General features: G+C 29.5%; 1 protein-coding gene across 1 annotated transcript; it reads left to right on the top strand.

Moving 5' to 3' along the window:
• Nucleotides 1–6,928: 6,928 nt before the first annotated feature.
• On the top strand, nucleotides 6,929–14,157 carry LOC129953869 (alpha-tocopherol transfer protein-like). The gene is made up of 3 exons (XM_056067385.1): nucleotides 6,929–7,154; nucleotides 12,917–13,221; nucleotides 13,280–14,157. Exons 2-3 carry the CDS (start codon nucleotides 12,917–12,919, stop codon nucleotides 13,899–13,901), a joined length of 927 nt encoding a protein of 308 aa, XP_055923360.1. The 5' UTR covers nucleotides 6,929–7,154; the 3' UTR covers nucleotides 13,902–14,157.
• Nucleotides 14,158–22,160: the final 8,003 nt, after the last annotated feature.

Genomic DNA, 22,160 nt, shown 5'->3' with positions numbered 1-22,160 from the left:
TGTTAAAATTATTTCGAATCCATCTCAAATTTTTGAAAAGATACTTGAGTCGAAATTCAATTTTTACCAACTTTGAGTAATGATTTTTTTAAGGTTTTTATTTTGTGTAAACAAAACTGTTAATTAGATTTTTCTCAACATTTTACCAGCTGTTAAAAACGTTATTTTTCGTTGCACAAAATTGTTTTTGAGATAAAATCCTTTTTTATTTGAAAAAAAAATATATTTGTTTGGTATCACGTTACAATATAGTAGATACAATTTAAATCAAGTCTCTACCGTTGTTGGTTGGTAAGATATTTAGAGTCAACCAAAATGTTCACCTTTTTTTTAACACCCTCTCAATTTTGTTGAGAGCTCTTTCTGCATCTTTCTGCATTATTATCTGTATAACAAAATTTATTTGAAGTGAAGAAGATATCTCTACTGGTTCTTGAGCTATGGAAGTCGAAAAAAACGTCGCGAACGTACGTACACACACACGCATCAGACATCTTTCTAAAAATTCTGTATTTCGACTCTAACTCGGACCCATTACAATAAGTTCCTGTGGTAAGTTAACGAGATAAATTTGAGAAATAACAAAAACTTGTTTATAATTTTGCACAAGGGAAAGCACCTATCTATAAAAGAATACATACCCCCACCCACTGTGAAATGAAATAAAGCTAATAAAAATGCTAGTTTGTCATTGCAAATGATAAACATAAATCTTTCATTAGGAGGACCTTAATCATCCAGCTGCTGTGGATGACTAGTGCACCTTCTTCCAATTTATTTTTAAGTTTTATTTAGAGGATATTGAAACAATTTTTTTTAAATCTTAATATTGCTTATTTACCTAAATTACTTGTCACGATGTTTGTCCGAGATGGACTCTTAAATTACTTAACCGGTTTTAATCAAATTTATACACTGTGTTCAGTTTGATCCAACTTAAATGAAAGGATAGCTTACATCTCAATTTATACTCTTAATATTATTTAATAAGGATTTGTTTGTCTATTATTTGATGGTCACAATTATCTGATAGCTTTAAACGATTCTAACAGATGGCGACATCTGATGACTGGATTGAGTAAGTATTCAATAGATGGCGCTGTCTCAAACTTCCAAACCTTTTATATGAACTACATTACAAAATATGAACAGCATTGATAAACTTTTCAGTGTAGCTCTCTAACTTTTGTCTGGTGATTTCCGCCAGACCTTTCCAGTTATAGCACGCTCTACTTTCGCAAATATGATTATTGCGTGTTTAAAACAATCATTATTATTGCAGCAAAGTGTTGAAACATTTCGTTTTACCCTAAACATGCGAGCACGATTGCAAAAGGATCCATTCATTTTCCGATCAATTAAGAGATATGGGGAATAGTAAAATAGAACTACAACCAAATACGCAATGCATAAAACTGGCAGATAACTTCTGCACTGTTCTTCAGAAAAACAATAAATTGAATCAGACTATTTTTCTGGGTGTACAGAGTTTTTACTTCAGTCATAACTGGCTCAGTAGTTGGGCTATTTTAAAAGAGAAAAAGGTTGATGTTGACGAAACTAACTTCCAGGCACAAAAATTGTTACCAGGCTATCTTTTTTAAATCAATCGATAATGTTGTTAATGAAAACGAGAGTGTACATTTTCCAATTAAATTTTTTAAATTCACTAGATGTAAATGCAATACCACCACATTATCTTCTATTAAAGATTGGTTTACCTATTATTCTCCTGCGTAATTTGAATGCACCTCAATTATGCAACGGAACACGTTTGGTCATCAAAAAGATCACCGCAAATATTCTTGAAGCAACCATTTTAACAATGTCCATTTGTGGTTTACATTTGAACAACCCATGTTTTTCTCATGGGCAGCTATACATTGCATGTTCACGTATAGGAAAACCGTCGAAACTATTTATGTTAGCGAAAGATAGGTTAACTAAAAATATCATGCACCGATTAGTAATAAATTAAATTGAAATTAAAAGTATCTGCACTTACCTACCTCATCGCATCTATGTAAAAAAGCATAGTGGTGGTGCCGATGTCCAATCTTCTCCTATGTTCCCCTTAATAGTTTACAACAATGTTATATGACAAAAAACGCTAGCCACAGCAACGCGAGGCCGAGTCAGCTACTTTTAAAAAAAGAGGCTGGGATGCGACCCACACTGATAAATTCCCATCCCGTCTGTCGATTTGTCTTGCTTAAAAGTTTGTCTATATGTACTCGTATCAATTTTTACTAAATTTGCGTACCATTTTTTGTAGACTTTATTTTTATGAAAAAACGGACTGCTGGATTTTTATATAAAAATTACTGAATATCGAAAACAATATTTTCTGTGAAATAAAATAAGTTTGAAGCCAATATTTCAAATTTTTGAAAAGATATTTGAGTCGAAAATCAATTTTTACCAACTTTTGTTAATTTTTTTTTAGGTTTTTAATTTTTTGTACAAAAACTGTCAATTCGATTTTTTTCAAAATTTTACTGAATGTTAACAACAATATTTTTTAAAGATAAAAGTAGGTTAAAGCCAATATCTACAATTTTTGAATAGCTATTTGAGTCGAAAATCAATTTTTCGAAAATATTTTTAAAAATTTATCCTAATGTTGAAAACAATATTTCTTATAAGTTATAATTAGTTGGAAGCTATTATCTCAAAGTTTTGAAAAGATATTTGAGTCGAAAATCATTTTTTACCAACTTTTGTTAATTTTTTTTTTTTTGTTTTTTTAATTTTTTGTAAGAAAACTGTAAATTCGTTTTTTTTCAAAATTTTATTGAATGTTGACAACAATATTTTTTTAAAGATTAAAGTATATTAAAGCCAATATCTCAAAGTTTTGAAAAGATATTTAAGTCGAAAATCAATTTTTACCAACTTTTATTAATTTAAAAAAACCGTTAAATGGATTTTTGCAAAAAATATACTTCTTTGATATCACGTTTCAATATATTATATAAAATTTAATTCAAGTCTCTAGCGTTTTTGGTTCGTAAGATATTTAGGATTAACCAAAATTTTCACCTTTTTTTCAAACTGCTATGGTAAAAACACCACCCACGCAATTTTCTTGAGAGCCATTTCTGCATCTTTCTGCCTTATTATCTGTATAACAAAATTTATTTGAATTCGATATCTCTTCTGGTTCTTGAGCTATGGACGACGAAAAAAACGTCGCGAACGGACGGACGTACGGACGCACAGACATCTTTCTAAAAATCTTTTATTTCGACTCTAGGGACCCTGAAACGTCGAGAAATGTCAAAATTTTCAATTTGACAAATCGGACCCATTACAATAACTTCTTATGTTATGTTTAAAATATAAGGAAGAGAGTACGGCCGGCCAATAATCAGCTTCCGTTCTTAAGATATTTCTTTAACATTTTTGAAGGGGAATGGAATATTTTTAAAACATGATGTGGTAGAAAATATATAGGCGAAATTCGAACGCAGTACATCTTAATCGTTTGAAGAAGTATTGTTTTGTTGGTGCAATAGAAAAAAACATATAATGTAGTTTACAAGTGTATTTTACAATTAAGGTTTTATATTGTCAAGTATAGGCAACCAATTTTTTCCTCAAGTTTGTAACTAATCTTCTTGAATAGGGTGGTCTCTATTTAAATAATCTATAACCTCTTCTTACCAGAAGAATATACTTAAGGTTCAGTGACTTCTAAGTTATAACTATGTATATATGAGTACATAATTAAAAGTTTACAGCTCCTCTTTCACTAGTGGCCTGATAGATTAAAATTTTTCTTTTCTAAGTCATTTTAAAAACCAGTTGTACGAAATTTAATTTTTTTTTTTTTATATCCGATGGAAATCTTCAAAAGACACTCGGTAAGAATCGGTACCGAGTAGTGTGGGACTCTTACCGCACTTAAACCACCGGTGAATCAGGACCAATCTATGAAAGATCGACAAATGATTTTTATTTCTTAATTTTTAAAATCACATTGGGGGAAGTTTAAGGTTATAACACTTTCCCGTAGCTTTTAGCCCATCAGCTCATGAGGCTTGGTTCTTCTTAATCTCCGAACATTGTCTCGTACATTTAATACGGTCTCCATTTCAGAGTTAGTATGACTTTGCAGCCGCTTATTGTGTGATACAGCGTGTTTCTTAACCACTTCTGTAACCATTTCAATTTGAAGGTCACGATGTAGATCGCTATTTCTTATATACCAAGGGGCATTTATTATTCCACGAAGGACCTTGCTTTGGAATTTTTGGATGGGTTCAGCATTTGTTTTCTTTGTACAGCCCCATAGTTGGATGCCATATGTCCAAACGGGTTTCAATACTTGCTTATATAACATTAGTTTGTTCTGGATAGATAGGTCAGAGTTCTTTCCTATTAACCAGTACATGTTTCTGTACTTCAAGTTTAGTTCTTCTCTTTTCTTTTTGATGTGTTCTTTCCATTTAAGCTTTGCATCCAAATTCATTCCAAGGTATTTGGCGGTATTGGAGTAAGGTACTTCTGTACTGTTTATAAAAATTGGAACAATGGTTATGTTTTTCTTTGTAAAGTTTATATGCGTCGATTTTGTTTCGTTTAATTTGATACGCCATTTGTGCGTCCAATCACTAACTTTATCGACTGCATTTTGCAATTTTTGTGTAGCCTTCGTAACGGATTTATCTGGCACCAATATTGCAGTATCATCAGCAAAGGTGGCCATGATAGCGTTGATGTCCACTGGAATATCCCTTGTATATAACAGATACAGGGTTGGTCCTAGGACACTTCCTTGTGGTACACCGGCTTCAATTTTCTTAAGTTCCGAGTAATTTTGGTCGTACCGTACTCTAAAGAGTCGGTTCGTAACGTAGGATTTCAGTATTTCGTAGTACTGCCTGGGGAAGTCCCTATGCAGTTTGTACTCAAGTCCCAAGTGCCAAACCTTGTCAAAAGCTTGAGCAACATCTAAGAATACAGACGAGCATACTTGTTTTTCTTCAAGTGCCTTTTCCACAAAATCCGTAATTCGATGCACTTGGTCTATCGTGGAATGTTTATTTCTAAATCCAAACTGATGGCTCGGAATTAGTCTTCTTTCTTCAATTATTTTGTTAAGCCTTTTAAGTAGCAGTTTTTCAAAAACTTTTGCCATGATTGGTATAAGCGATATTGGTCTGTATAAATTTAATTTAATGTGAAATAAAGCTTCTTAATGATAGAGGAATTACATACATATGTTTGCTTTTTTTTTATAAATTTTATAATTTGGTATAACAATTAACTAATTTCAAGATTTAAGGGTTAACATTGAAATCAGGTTTAATTATAGTTTGATGAAAAACGCAATTTTCCTTTTAAATATTTTTTTTTTAAGATTTTTTGTTTGTAAAAAGTTAAATGAATCTTTTCCAATAGAGCCTATGAAAAGAGAAAAAATATCATTACTTTAAATCTTCTTAAAAAATAATTTATTTATTATTCAAACTCAATTTAATATTATTCCTGATTTCACTTCCAAAATATCACACAACTCCATTTTCTTTTGAAGATCTGTTATTTTAATGTTAGATTAGATTTCCTTATCAACGAATTATTATAATTTACTAATTAGCTTTCTCCAATCATAAAAACAAAATTATTTTGTCCTTCACTTATATTTTGGCAATTGGAATTTAATTTTATTTTACATAATTATAATCATTCCCTATATACATAGTTAATTAAGAATTAAACACTACTTTGCGTGCTTTTAATAGCACACAAAAATATAACAATCAAATTAACTATATAAGTATATATGTATGTATGTATATACGTATTCTCCTTCAAGGTTACAATATTTTATTTGGCAACTCATTAAAATAAACAATCAAATCCAATTCTGTCATGAACGATCGCAGATGTATTTCTCATCATATAATATGAAAAATCAAATTAAAATGTATACATAATTATAATTTTCGTATCGTTCTCATTAGTTCAACAAAAATATGCACCTGCTATTAAAATTTGAATTATGTAGGTCTCTGAGCTTACATATTTGCAGTTTCGAAAAGTGTGATATTTAACATCAATACGTAGACAATTGATCAAGTTGTATATATAATCATAATTTTATACATATGGTTTTGGGATAATACACCTGCTATATGGAGCTCAATCTATATTCCACTTTTTCCTATTTTACTAATCAAAAATAGTAAACATTTCTTATTCATGTGAATCTGTTTTTCTGTTACAACATTACGTACTCATATACTAAATTTTTTGTTAAAAAAACTAAATTATAAACATGATGTGTTGACATTCTTACCCTAGCATGTCATGCCGTGATAATTTGTTTCAAAATAAGAAAATTAAAACAAACAACATTTCTTAACGTCTTGGACAAACCTTAACTTTAACTACATCTTTCCTGGGTCATCAACAAGTACGTTCAAGTACATTTGCGAGCTAACCTCAAAGGTCTGTCCCACAAAACCTAAACCTAGTCACACTTACTGGAACTTGTTTCAACATTTCATAATTTTGTTTCTTTTTTTATTTTATTTTAATTTCAGAGGTAGTATTGACTTAGACCACTATGCAACTATTTTAGCCGCCAGTGAAGCATAGTTGTACTCAATTCCAACTTATCTTTGCGTTTCCTCTTCAATTGCTTTAGCATTTCAAAAAAAAAAATAACAATCTTTTCCTTCCATCTAGCAACATACATTTATACATATAAATATGTATCTACATATTTTTGTATCTTACGTAGAGTAGCGGACCACAACTCCAGCCATCCGGCGATTCGTTCCAATGAAGAAAAGAAGAAATTTTCTTCGTATGGCATGATCCATAATTATTGAACCTAAGTTCTCTGGCTCTTTTACTCTCTATTTTTCTTGCTGGCTAGTTTTAATCTCTCTCTTCGTATAAATTGAGGCTGTGCTTGTTTACTGTAGTTCAGTTGCAGATTTAATCAACTTCAAGAAGGTTGAATTGCAAACGCGAAAAGTCATTGCTTTAAAAAAATAAAAATAAATAAAATTAAACAAGGAAAACTTGTTACGAGTGCTACAACATAGTTTCCGTGCCGTTGTCGTTGAGTGAATCCTGTTCCCGAATTTGTGGATTACTTTTTAAATTTTATCTAAACAACAAGCTTCAAAAACAAAATAGTAAGTGAATCAACCAAAGGATATTTATTAACATTCAAAAATAAAAGCAAGGAAAATAAGTTCGCACATCAAGTCTTTTGATTTTATACGACGGTGATTGATTTTTTTACTGGAATACTTTTCTTTGCCGTTTTTCGTGTTCTTGTTTTTATTTTGAAATCCACATTCGAAAAATAGAATTACATTTTTCAACATGAATTCAAAATAAACATTAATTAAATTAACACACCACAAAGTTCGAACAACAGCTCTTCCTTTTTTTTCAAATAATAAAAAAAATTGTAAGAATTGTATTTTTATATCTATATATAAATATATTTAAATTTGTATTTAATTTTATAAATTCGATTCTATCCGGAGTTTTTCGGTTTCTTAAGAGAATTTTCTCAAAAAATTTGATTTATAATTTAAATTCAAATACGGGAATTCAAAAATGTCTACCATCTAAGTGGATTAATACTGAATATTTATTCAATGTCAAGCTAACTTTATGGTGTAAACTATAGTAATCGTTATATGCCGTAGAATGGAAAGTTATTGAGGATAGTAAAAATGCATATCAAAAGACATAAGAGCCTATTAAACAATTTTGTTTTGAGAATTTCTAAGAAAGAATATGAAACATTTGTTACCCAGCACACGCTGTTCGGTCCTTTCCAATTTCTTCCTTTATCACAAAATTATTCGCGACGTTGGGATTCCACCGGAATACAAATCAATATTAAAGAAGCAAATTATCAACGACAAAAATGATAGCATTAGTCATTATTGTTGGAGTATCAACAATTTAATAAAAAAAATATTATAAAACCAAAAAAACTTAAATAAATGAGACACATAGAAAATCAACATAATCATCAACATAAATATCAATCCAATGCATTTTACTCATCAAAAGACCGGTGTTTATGCTAAATACTAGAATACAAAATTTTGTAAATAAATTTTGCAAGAATTTGATGATTAACAGTTTCTTTTAGTTTATGTTTATCTGTTGCATTTTAGGTTAAATGGAGCTTGATTTTTTAGGCGATCACTTTATAATATTGTTCTATATAGCACAAAAATAGCTTCGAAGATTTTGAACTTGAAACAGAACATTCTATGAAACTGAAGATCAATGATCTCATAACAGAAATATATAGAATTTTGAAATTTTTGAGTGAATTGCTTGTCTTTACAGATGACTGATTGATTTTCATATAGAAAAGTTCGATTTCTCGGTAATTTTCTGTAAACATAAAAAGACAGACAGTTATCTGCAAATAAACATGATGGTAATACTCCTTTTTAAGGTTTCCTTCCACATTTTCTAGTATAAAATTGTCATTACTTTATTAATCATCTTTATTACCTTGCAACCTTCCATAATAAAAGACATCCTATAGCTTCTATACACTTCAAAATTAAAAAACATCTTAATTTTATTTAAATGCCCTGAATTGAAAGATCTAACCTTTAAATTCTTAAACATAAACTTTTTTTAGGAACAGCATAAAACTTGTTTTTGAAGATTTTGCATTCGCATAAACTCTTTTGTGGTTCATAGTGTCTGTGTATAGTTGACGTACAACTAAATATATTCACTATTCAGTTTATATACAACTGAATATACAATGGATTTTTTGGTATATGACTGATGTTCCTACCACCCGGCAAATTACTTAGTCATAGCACTTTCACACAGCTAAAAAATGGTATATTCCTTTTAATGTATTAAACAAGTGACTAAAAAAAGTCTATGATACACTGCTTTCAGATCTTTGAAAACTCTTTTTTGATGCAAAGAACATACAAATGCAACCTGTACAAACAATTTTATTATAATTCACGAACAAAAACCTAGACCTTGATGAAAAGACAGATATAAATTAAAATTTAGGTATACATATGAAACTACCTAAATACTTTTGTCTTTCAAGATGTCAACCTTCACTCGATGGCAAATTTGTCTAATCTTAAAATGAATCACTATGTTATACAATACAAAATAGCATTTAATTTTATATTAGCAAAACATGCGAGGATAGAAAAAGAAGAATTAATAAGTATGCAAATATGTTGTCTTTAAATAAGTTAAATCAAATTTGTATGTTCCACTATAAGTTGTGAACAAACTTTAGACCACATTGAAAAAAGAGATTCGTATTTTAACAGGTCAATGCAATGATAACTAAATCAATAAATTTATGTTATAATTAATCAGATAAATGCATACAATTATGGTTTTTAGTTCATTGTTGAAACTTCTATGAAGAAAAAAAGTAGTACAATTACTTGTACTCAATTTATTTATATTAGCTTAATTATTTCTTACTTGAACATGATTTAAAAATATTTGTATATAATATTCTAATGTAAGCTTAATTTTATTAATTGATAATTAGCACAACAAGCTGTAATATTTCTTATAATACAATTTTAATAATTGTTATATAGGCTCATGGCTGTTTATTTGATATTGGCCCACATATATTAGTGTTCAACATTAACTTTGAAAAACTATAAACAAACTCAATAACAACTTTAACTGCAACATCGATAAAACAATTATAATTTTCATAACTTTCGTAATTGTATTTATTTTACATTTTTGTTCAAAATGTTTCGTTCGTACCAAAGATTCAACTAAACTTTCGCTGACTTTGCAACAAAATTAAATACTATATAAAATTCAATCCAAATTAGGACCAAACCCTATGATTTATAATTACAAAGCACATATAATTATGTGAACTGTTGGTTCATCAAAGCAGTGTACCCGTGTTTTGTCATAGGTGTATTTCATTTTTGCATCATTGTTACTTCAAAATTCTGGAATGTTTTGAACAAACTAAAGTTACAAAATTATGAAAGCTAGGTATTTAAAGTACTACGCAAATATTAACTATCAGTATAAGATAATATTTCTGAAGTTTTTTTTTTATTTTTAAGGAAAATTTTGTGTGCCTTCCTAAACTAAATGAGATTTTAACATATCACTATCATTAAAAAAGAAACTATTAAACTATTTCACAAAAATACAAAAAAAAAAACAGATTTATAAATAAAAGAGTACCTTATATTCAGTTTAAAATAAGCCGAACAGAGTTGGACAAAGATGATGACAAGTAAATTCAATTACAATTAGTTGTAAGTAATTGATATCTCTATACACTTTTTAAATTTCTATAAAATATAATTGGAGAATTTCAATTACTAATTACATGTAATTGAAAAGCGTCAATTATTTCCAAAATAATTACATAAATGTAATTGAAAACAAAAGCCAAGATCACGGCAATGATTCCTTTTTCCAATAATATTTACATACGAATGTAATTGAATATTATTTTCGTTAGTTACTTTTTACGCGATGTTTCAAAAGAATTTCCTGAATTGATTTGATTATGTGTGTTGTTTTCAATTTATAAAAAAGAGGTTGTGAGGGACCCACACTGATCACACTGATCCACATCCCGTCTGTCAGTTTGTATTGCTTAAAACTTTAACAAAATATTCATAACAATATTTTGTGTGAGATAAATAATTAGAAGGCAATATCTTTCTTTATTCTCATAATGCTTGAGTCAAAAACCATTTCTTTTCAGTTATTTTTTGTTTTTGTAAGTTTTCGTGTTTTGTGAAAAAAATTGTCAGTTAAATTTGTCTAAGAAATAAACTTAAAATTACCTGCAATATCTAGCATTTGATGAAACAGTTTAATTTCAAAATATATTTGTGTTAACGAGATCTTTAGTCGAAACCCAATTTTACCAATTTGGTTGCACTTCTTGAATTGTTTTTTTTTTTTCTAAGACAATTTATTTATGTCTTGATATAAAGAATCGAAAGCCAACGTTTACTAATTTTATGTAATATTTTTTTGTAGATTCTAGTTTTCATGACAAAATTGACTGATGTATTTCTTATCAATCATTGTTAACCAACTTTTAGTAATGATTTTTCATATGATTTTATTTTTTGTAAAAAAAAGTGTCAATTCAATTTTTTTCAAATTCTAAAACGTTATCGTTCATTTTGTCCATTTCTTTTTTATACAAATATTCTGCATCTTTTTGTATTATAATCTGTATAACAAAATTTATTTGAAGTCGATATTTCTACAGGTTCTTGAAATTCTAGACGACGAAAAAAGCTTCCTGAAAGTACGGATGTACTCACGTACGGACACATGAACGTACAGACTTCTCTCTAAAAATCTTTTATTTATGGACTATAGGAACTTTGAAACTATGCATCGATTACAATAACTTTCTATGGGAAGTTAATAAGGGCTGTAATTTAAAAATGCGATCTCTCAACAACTCCATTATAAACCAAAATCTATACTTTCACGTGTAATTGTAAAGGAAAAAATGGTCAGTTACTAGTTAAATAAAATAAATTAGATGGTGCAACCGTTCTTTGAGAACTAGGGCCTAGTAACTTAAAACTTTCAACCATTCTTGTGTGCGATTAATGTTGTCAGGGATAGAGGGGACCTACAGTTTCAAGCCAATTCCGAACGGCTAATTTGACAAAGCACTTTTCATGACAAGAATAAGTCTTGGAGGATTTGTCAATTCCTCGCAAGAGGCAGTACCCGTCAAAAAAACGTTAGATGGTACAGTCCAACGCACTTTATTGTATTAATTTTTATTTATTAATTCTTAAATCTATCTTAAAGCTGGACAAAAATTCATAAAACTAACTTACAATCAACTTACTGGTCTTATATGGACACTCTATGTTAAAATATAGCACCTAATACCAATGACTTTCGGCCCTAAGATCTATTGAATTGTTATTTATTTTTGTTTATTAGAATTTTTAAAAATATAGAAGAAAAAACTAATTTCAATATCTTTTTTTATTTTTATTAAAAACTACTTAAAATTAGGTCCTTAAAATAAAACTTAAAACTAACTAAAATTAGCTTTTCTACCTACAAACTACCTCAAACAGTCCAACCATCACGCCACGGGTACTACTAATTACTTGTAATTAAAATGAAAGCTAAAATTATGATTACGAAAAAGTAATCATTATTCCCCAACTCACAATTCACAATTGTATTTAATGTGCTAGCGTACCAGTAATCACTTTTAAATTTAAGCAACATTTGTACAAAAACACTTATAGTTTTAATACTTAGCGCTTATGATGACCCAGATGAAAACATTTACCTACTCATGCACATTCGAATAGATCCCATTAAATTTTCTTATAGGTAAAACTACATACCCTTTCTTATAGACCAACAATCTGTTTTGTATTGATTTGAACAGTAATGCATTTGAAATTACTTTGTTCATTGCACCTAGGGTTAATTCGTTTGCAAATAGCATCCAGTCTTGAGATACAAACAACTAAACTACAATATATTACATAATGTACTCAAATACCCTCATCTATCCTCTCGTAAGACTGCCATCCTACCGAAGCAGTATTAGTCTTCAGTTTTTTGAGTTGCTATCCCTAGTTGTGTGTACAGCGCATTCAAACCAAAGTGAAAGTTTATCCGGTTATCTGAGCATTGAATAACCTAAATACACAAAAACACAGAGAATTGCGCTTTGAGATATCAAATACAATATAAAAGAGCAGACTTGACGTAAGCTCTTCCCCTGTCTGTGCATCAAGCCAAATCCATATTTACATCATAGTTAGCGTCATTAACGAGTATCATCGAAATTTAAAAATGTTTCTTTGAGTAATTACTCTTACCTCATCATATCGGCATCATTATTAAGCTTTTTGTGTTTTTCTTTGTCTTGCAGATGATTCTTATTCAACCAACTCCAGCTCAACGTGTGTCCATCCGAGAGGAACTTCGTGAACCAGAAAATCCAGCTGATATCGAAAGGGATGTTGGCCTCATTCGAGAGTGGCTTCAAACCCAACCCCATCTCCCCAAGGACATGGATGATGGCCGTCTTCGGACTTTCCTCCGTGGTTGCAAATTCAGCCTAGAAAAAGTCAAACGCAAGTTAGACATGTACTACACAATGAGAAATGCTGTACCAGAGTTCTTCGCTGATCGTGATATTTCAAAAGAAAATTTATCTGTTGTGCTGGACTATGTGTAAGTTTGAAAATCTTTTAAATAATTACGAATATTTATCATTTGTTATTATCACTAGACACTGTCCCACTCTACCTGGATTAACACCCAATGGCCGTCGTATTACATTCATTCGAGCTATAGATTGTGACTTCCAGCCAAGTCAAGTCAATGATGCCATGAAGGTAGCTCTGATGATCGGTGATATTCGATTGCTAGAGGAAAAAGTAGGCATAGCTGGTGACATCTTTGTTTTAGATGCTGCAGTAGCAACTCCATCAAATTTTGCCAAGTTTTCGCCATCGGTAGTCAAGAAGTTCTTAATCGCTGTTCAGGAAGCTTATCCGGTGAAAGTGAAAGAAGTTCATGTGATAAATATTTCACCACTCATCGATACGATTATGAACTTCGTGAAACCATTTATTTCTGAAAAAATTCGCAATCGAATTACATTCCATAGTGATATGGAGAGTTTGTACAAAGTTGTTCCAAAAGAATTGCTTCCCACCGAATACGGTGGCAAGGCTGGCAGCATAACTGAGCTTAATCAACAATGGAAACAAAAACTGGCCGAATACACCCCATGGTTTAAGGAACAAGAAAATTCAAAGGCCGATGAATCTTTGCGTCCAGGAGCACCAAAAACTCAAGATGATCTTTTTGGAGTAGAAGGTACTTTCCGACAGTTGAATATCGATTAGATATTTAAAAGAATACAAACAATTATCAAAGTCTGTGTTAATAAACAAAATAAATCGATCGAAAGGACAATCTTGCTTATTTTTGCTAAGCATTTTCTCAACAAACAAAAACAAAAAGTATTTAGAGCAAAAAAGAAAAAAACAAAAATTATAAAAACACTTATGGAATATTTTAATCTAGCACATTTTAATTTGTATTTGGAAAATTTATTATTGCACTTGTTTTATATTCAATAAATTTTATTGTTTACTTTAATCTATCAATCTTTTTTATTTGTGTAATAAATAAACCATACTGGTAAAAAAAGTTATTCACGATACTATTGATTTAAAATGTTTAGAATTAGGATGGAGAAGAAGAAAGAAAGTATAAGCTCCTGATTAAAAAAATATACATTTTCAACAAAACGAAAACATTTCAACTCTCAAACTAAAACTATTTTGAGTTTTCTGTAAAATGCACAACAATAATAAAAGGATTTGGTCCCCAGAAATTACATAAGATTTATTTTCTTGCGAAACGCATCGGATTGCATAAAGGAAAATGTTTTAAGGAATGTTGGAACTGAATAAAAAAACCTAACAAATTTAAGGGTAAGAAAATAAGAAATTTTTTCAGATATATGTGGTCTTTTTTGCCAGGAAATAAAGCCAAAATTGTATAAACCATGAATTGAATACTCATTTTTTCAGAAACATACGTATTTATTTACTTTAGGCCATCTAGCTTGGTCCCTAGCTGTGCATTGGTATCTCCTCTTAAATCCTTCCCAATTTTTCTAACGCTTGCACTGTGTGTAAATATAAACATATAAAGGGTACTAATAACCCCTTGAGTGCCCGTAAATTATTTAAAAAAAGAAGCTGGGATGCGACCCACACTGATAACTTCCCATCCCGTCTGTCGATTTGTCTTGCTTAAAAGTTTGTCTATATGTACTCGTATCAATTTTTACCAAATTTGCGTACTATTTTTTGTAGATTTTATTTTTTACGAAAAAACGGACTGTTGGATTTTTATATACAAATTACTGAATATCGAAAACAATATTTTCTGTGAAATAAAATAAGTTTCAAGTCAATATTTTTAAGTTTTGAAAAGCTATTTGAGTCGAAAGTAAATTTTTACCAAGTTTTAGTATTGTTTTTTTTTTAGAGTTTTATTTCTTGTAAAAAAACTGTCAATTCGAATTTTTTAAAAATTTTACCAAATGTTGAAAACAATATTTCTTATGAGATAAAATTACTTTGAAGCCAATATTTCAAATTTTTGAAAAGATATTTGAGTCGAAAATCAATTTTTACCAACTTTTATAATTTTTGTTTTAGGTTTTTATTTTTTGTAAAAAAACTGTCAATTCGATTTTTTTCAAACTTTAACTGAATGTTTACAACAAGGTTTTTTGAAAGATAAAAGTAAATTAAAGCCAATATCTCAAAGTTTTGAAAAGATATATGAGTTGAAAATCAATTTTTACCAACTTTTAACATTTTTTTTTAGGTTTTTATTTTTTTGTAAAAAACACTGTCAATTCGATTTTTTTCAAACTTTAATTGTATTTTGACAACAATATTTTTTGAAAGATAAAAGTAAGCTGAAGCCAATATCTCAAAGTTTTGAAAAGATATTCGAGTCGAAAATCAATTTTTACCAACTTTTAAAAATTTTTTTTTTAGGTTTTTATTCTTTGTAAAAAAACTGTGAATTCGATTTTTCTCAACATTTTTCAAAATGTTGAAAACAATATTTCTTATAAGATAAAATAATCTTGAAGCCTAAATTTCAAGTTTTTGAAAAGATATTTGAAACGATATTCAATTCTTACGAACTTTGAGTAATGTTTTTTTTAGATTTTTATTTTTTATAAAAAAAACTGTCAATTCGATTTTTCTCAAAATTTTGTCAGATGTCAAAAACATTATTTTTCGTTGCACAAAATTGTTTTAGAGATGAAATCATATTTCAGTCATAAAATTTTGGAGGTGCCAAATTTTTTTTTCAGTTTTATTGATTTAAAAAAAAAAAAACCGTTATATTGATTTTTTTTCAAAAAATATACCTGTTTGGTATGATGTTACAATATATTATATAAAATTTAATTCAAGTCTCTAGCGTTTTTGGTTCGTAAGATATTTAGGGTTAACCAAAATTTTCACCTTTTTTTTAAACTGCTATGGTAAAAAAACCACCCACGCAATTTTCTTGAGAGCCCTTTTTGCATCTTTCTACCTTATTATATGTATAACAAAATTTATTTGAAGTCGATATCTCTTCTGGTTCTTGAGCTATGGACGACGAAAAAACGTCCCGAACGTACGGACGTACAAACGTACGTACACACGCACGCACAGACATCTTTCTAAAAATCTTTTATTTCAACTCTAGGGACCTTGAAACGTCGAGAAATGTCAAAAGTTTCAATTTGACAAATCGGACTCATTACAATAACTTCCTATGGGAAGTTAAAAATCTGTTATGGAAATTTAAGAATTTTTCAATCTTTGAGATATGTCTTGAACTGAAAATATATTAGCGTATCTATGACCTTGGAAAGAAGGGACATAGGTACAATCGAAAGAAAGACAGTTAGGGGAGAAGGAAGATTTGTCTCTTTAAGGGACAAGCACGACATACCTTTTTTAAGAACTTTAAGTTTACTCTAGCAACTGCTTAGTCATGCGGTTCTAAGCGAAATAATACATGACTTTACATACCAAATGTGTTTATTTCACATCGAAGTGTTACTGATAACCACTGGTCCATTCTCATTGGTTAATCCTACCAAGTAAGATCCATCAATTATTTTCTATTTATGGTGAGAATAACTTTTACAAGAATAACTTTAGACAATACTTCCCAATCATAAAACATTACCATCCAATTATTATTTATTTCTTAAAAACTTTTAATTTAAAAATGAAATCGATAATTCTACATAAGTTTTAAGAAGCATACTCCAAGTGAATGCCTCAACAAAATAAAAGCCCTTAATATTGGAAGGTCTTTATTTCTAGCTAGGTTGGTATTTTCATTTTGGAAAAAATAAGAAAACAAAAACAAAAAACAGCTAAACAGTCTTTAGAAACTGATTTTATTCTCTGAGGGAAAAAATCAATCAACATCGCTTTGATTCTCAACTTTGCAAGGATATTTGAGGGAAAAAGGAAAGTATACACTCGTATAAAGGTTCAATTTTATATATACCCAGTGACATTGCCAATCATCTTGTTTTCCAGATTCAACAAATCATCATCGTCATCTACTTGTGAAGAAATCTGGATTGTAGAATGTGTGCTTTGGCTCATGTCTCTATAAAGAATGAATGTGGTATCTTGGTAGGTTTTCAAACCTCTCCAACAACGATTTCATTCTCGCTCTACATCACAATGTTCGATATATGTAGAAGCATATAAAAAAGGGTAGAAGGTTAGGTATCGTTTCGTTATAGTTCGCATGAAAAACTCCATTATAATACGAACATATCGATATGAACATGGTGATTCTAAAAATACAGTAATTTATATTAAATATTTCATACATCTTTAACGACGTTTTAACCAAACAAAAAGGAAACATGAAAGATGTCAATTAAGGTTAAAATAAAGACTTTAATTTTTTTCCCGATTTTTGAATTAAACAGTATTCACCATGTTATATTTATGGTATGTTGAAAACGATATTTGAAGTATTGAGTGTTTGTGTATTGATTTTTGCCGATTTCTGTTGGATTAAAAAATACATGACGTGTTTAGGAAATGCTGAAATAATAAATTTTAATGTAAATTTGTGTATTGAAAAAGAAAAAAAATGGTATTTAAAGCCAATGCCCTTGTTTCAATAGAGGCTCCGTGAACCTAGATGAAAACATTGTCAAACAAGGATTATAATTTTGTTTGAGTATATACATCAATAAATTAGGTGGCGCAACAGTCCATGAAGAACCAGGGCCTAGTGACTTACAACTCTCAACCATTCCTGTGTGCGAGTAATGTTGTCAGAGATGCAAAGAACGTCTAATTTAAGAAACCACCTTTTCATGACAAGAATTACTTCTGGAGGATTTACCAATTCCTCTTAAGAGGCAGTACATGTGAAAAAAGTTAGGTGGCACAGGCAGGGATAGAACCCAAGATCCCTTGCAAGACAGTCCGACCTACTTACCATTACGGTTCGGGCTTAAGTATGTACATACTCGACATTTATGGTGCCATAAATGAAATGAAGATTGAAAAATCAAGAAATTTGGTGAAATATTTTATGCTTTCTTAATAGTTAATACTTTAAATTTTCAAAAACGAGATCTGAAAGAGAAACTTCCCTGATACGTCTCTTTTTCAGATATTTTATTGTTCTCATTTTTATTTTTGACCATTTTTGTGAAGAGTGCGTTTAATGATGAGATTGGTGACGTTGAGCACTTTAAGTGAAAGAAATATTTCCAAAATTGTAGAGGTTGTGAGAAAAAGAATCGAACTTAATGGTATACTATATAGATCTATAGATTTGTGTTGTTGCTTAAGTATGAATTCCGCGTTATATTTTGGAATATTTTTAACTTTCCAAAGGAAGGAATAGGAAGTTATTGTAATCGGACCGATTTGTCGAATTGAAAATTTTGAGTCATGTCAATTTTTCAAGGTATCTAGAATAAAAAGATTTTTAGAGAGATATCTGTAAATTTGTTCGTCGTCCATATTTCAAAAACTAGTAGAGATATTGACTTCAAATAGATTTTGTAATACAGAACGATGCAGAAAGGACTTTCAAACAAATTGAGTACGTTGTTTTTTTTTTACGAAAGCAATTTAAAAGCATTCTTAATGTTAACGGAAAATAGTTCGAGAACCAATAACTTATCAATCAATTAATTTTATAGATAATAACTGAAAAAAATCACCTCGAATATTTGAGAAAAATCGAATTGCAGGTTTTTTAAGAAGAAACACTAAAAAAACATTACTAGATGTTGGAAACCATTTTTTTCGACTCAATTACATATATCCTCAAAAAATAAAAAAAATGTCTCTAAACTAATTTCATAAAAGAGGCTGGGATGCGACCACACTGATAACTTCCCATCCCGTCTGTCGATTTGTCTTGCTTAAAAGTTTGTCTATATGTACTCGTATCAATTTTTACCAAATTTGCGTACTATTTTTTGTAGATTTTATTTTTTTAGGAAAAACTGACTGTTGGATTTTTATATAAAAATTACTGAACATCGAAAACAATATTTTCTGTGAAATAAAATAAGTTTGAACCCAATATTTTTAATTTTTAAAAAGCTATTTGAGTAGAAAGTAAATGTTTACCAAGTTTTAGTATTGTTTTTTTTTTAGAGTTCTATTTTTTGTAAAAAAAAACAGTCAATTCGATTTTTTTCAAAATTTAATTGAATGTTAAAAACAATATTTCGATAAAATTAGTTTGAAGCCAATATTTCAAATTTTTGAAAGGATGTTTGAATCGATATTCAATTTTAACGAACTTTGAGTAATGTTTTTTTTAGATTTTTATTTTTTATAAAAAAAACTGTCGATTAGATTTTTCTCAAAGTTTTATCAGATGTCAAAAACATAATTCTTCGTTGCACAAAATTGTTTTAGAGATGAAATCATATTTCAGTCGTAATATTTTGGAGGTGACAAATTTTTTTTTCAGTTTTATTGATTTATAAAAAAACCGTTGTATTGATTTTTTTCAAAAATTATACCTGTTTGGTTACAATATATTATATAAAATTTAATTCAAGCCTCTAGCGTTTTTGGTTCGTAAGATATTGAGGGTTAACCAAAATGTTTACCCTTTTTTAAAACTGCTAAAAAAACCACCCACGAAATTTTCTTAAGAGCCCTTTCTGCATATTTCTGCCTTATTATCTGTATAACAGAATCTATTCGAAGTTGATATCTCTTCTGGTTCTTGAGCTATGGAGGACGAAAAAGATGTCGCGAACGTACGGACGTACGAACGTACGTACACACGCACGCACAGACATCTTTCTAAAAATCTTTTATTTCGACTCTAGATACCTTGAAACGTCGAGAAATGTCAAAATTTTTAATTTGACAAATCGGACCCATTATAATAACTTCCTATGGGAAGTTAATAACTTTCACCTCGAAGGTTTTCTAAGAAGAAACACTAAAAAAAACGTTACTAGAAGTTGGAAACAATTGATTTTCGACTCAATTATATCCTCAAAAAATAAAAAAAAATGTCTCTAAACTAATTTCATATAATAGAAAATATTGTGTTCGACATTCAATAAACTTTTATAAAAATCCAACAGTCTTTTTTTTCTTAAATTAAAACCTTCACAAAATTGGTAAAACTGATGTTCGATTCTCGATATCTTGTGAATAAATGAAGCTATTAACTTCAAAATGATTTCATTCTGTGTTAAATCTTCTTAGAAAAATCTAATCTTTAGTCATGTAAAAAAAAATATAAAAACTTTTAGGAAATGGTAATAATTGGTCTCGTTGACTAAAATATATTTTGAAATCAAACTATGTTATCTCATGCAAAATATTGTTCGTAATTTTTGAGTATTTTTCTAAAAAAATTCAACTGACAACTTTTTTAACAAAAGACTAAAACAACAAACAACTGCAAAGAAATGGTTTTCGACTTAAGTATTAGAAGAACAAAGGAAGATATTGACACAACAAATTGTTGTAAAGATTATGTTTTAAGACAAATCGACAAATCTTTTTAGGTTTTTTTTAACAAGTTATGTGTATTTTACGTTAGTTGCAACATTTCGTATTGAATTAGGGTCTAATGAATCATAAGTCTCAACTATTCTTGTATGAGAATTATAATATAGATGGAGGGACCAACAGTTCTTATGCCGAATCAGAACGGCCAAATTAAGAAAGTATTTTTTATGACAAAATTATTCCTGAAAGATTTGTCAATTTCTCGCAATAACCAGTACCTGCGAAAAAATCTTTTATTTGGCACAGGAAGGCGTTAAACCCAAGTCTTAAGGACTAACGTTCCCTGAATTTTGTCTTTAAATTTATCTATGACATGAGGTTTTTAGAATATGTTGTTTTGAGATAAGGTTATTTATTTATTTGTTTATTTATTTATAGAATTCGTTAAACAAACTAACGTTAGAACTTAGGACTAATATAACATTTATTCTTAGATTAATAGACAACTTAATAGCAACTTCCAAAAAAAAAGTGAAGTGTTGAAAAAATTTAATTTAAATGTTTTACTTCTAAAATCATCGCTTACAGAATAAAAAAGTAATACTTGTTGTAAACTAAAATCAATTGGTTGAGCGGACTGTTTTTACCATAGTTTAATCTGCTTGATATAGGACGTAAAGAAACTTGTCTTCTAATACTTGAACGGCTATAAATAAAGTTTAATTGTTCCAAAATTGATGGTGATATGACTGACCCATTGATTAATTTTATAATAAAAGCGATTAAAGATTTATGAGCGTAAGCCTATGATAATGGGATGGAAGTTCGAGCCTATTGGGACAAGAAACGGAGGTAGAAGTGCATGAATCTTCTTTGTACTCCTTCTATTCTGTTTATATGGACTGAAGCTAAGAGAAAACACACCCCTTAACAATTAATTGCTTGATAATCTTGAAAAAATCTATGCCTTTGTCAGTTTAGATAATTTCTGAATAATTTCTAGATTTTCTCATTAGTTATGAGTTCTTATTTGACTCGGTAAGAAAGTCTGAGCAAACCTTAAATTTAATACTTTCACAGTCTTAAAATATACATACATGAGTTTCGTAGGTAATGCTGATTTCAAATATGTTTTAAAAATAACCCTTTTCAAATATTCTTCAAAAACTTGACATTATAGACAGGGCCGGATTGAGGGGAGGGCAAACCGGGTGGAAACCCCATGACCTCCACCAACGGTAGGCCCACAATAGAGACTTCGGAAAATTTGTGTTTCAAATTCCAACTAGTTAACACTAGTTAACATCTTTTACACTAGTAAACATCTTTTACATCAACATCTTTTACTTTGATATGTTTTTTTTGTTTGCTCTTTTACCTTTACCTACAGCCTACAATACTTTGTACATACATGATTATTATTTAACTATATTAATCTTAAATAACAGACATCATTGATCTATATTTGTTGACTCCAATCAGGCAATGAGTGAAATATAAAAATCTCAAATGGGGCTGATAAGAAGCATTTCCAATTCATTACCCATCTTGAGGAAGTACCCCAATCGCTTAATGGCTGAAAAGGCTCAGCGA

The sequence above is a fragment of the Eupeodes corollae genome, chromosome 1, assembly GCF_945859685.1.
Source record: "Eupeodes corollae chromosome 1, idEupCoro1.1, whole genome shotgun sequence".
NCBI classification, from domain to species: domain Eukaryota; kingdom Metazoa; phylum Arthropoda; class Insecta; order Diptera; family Syrphidae; genus Eupeodes; species Eupeodes corollae.
Note: the sequence above shows the minus strand (reverse complement) of the source record. Positions and strands in the feature narration are given on the sequence as shown.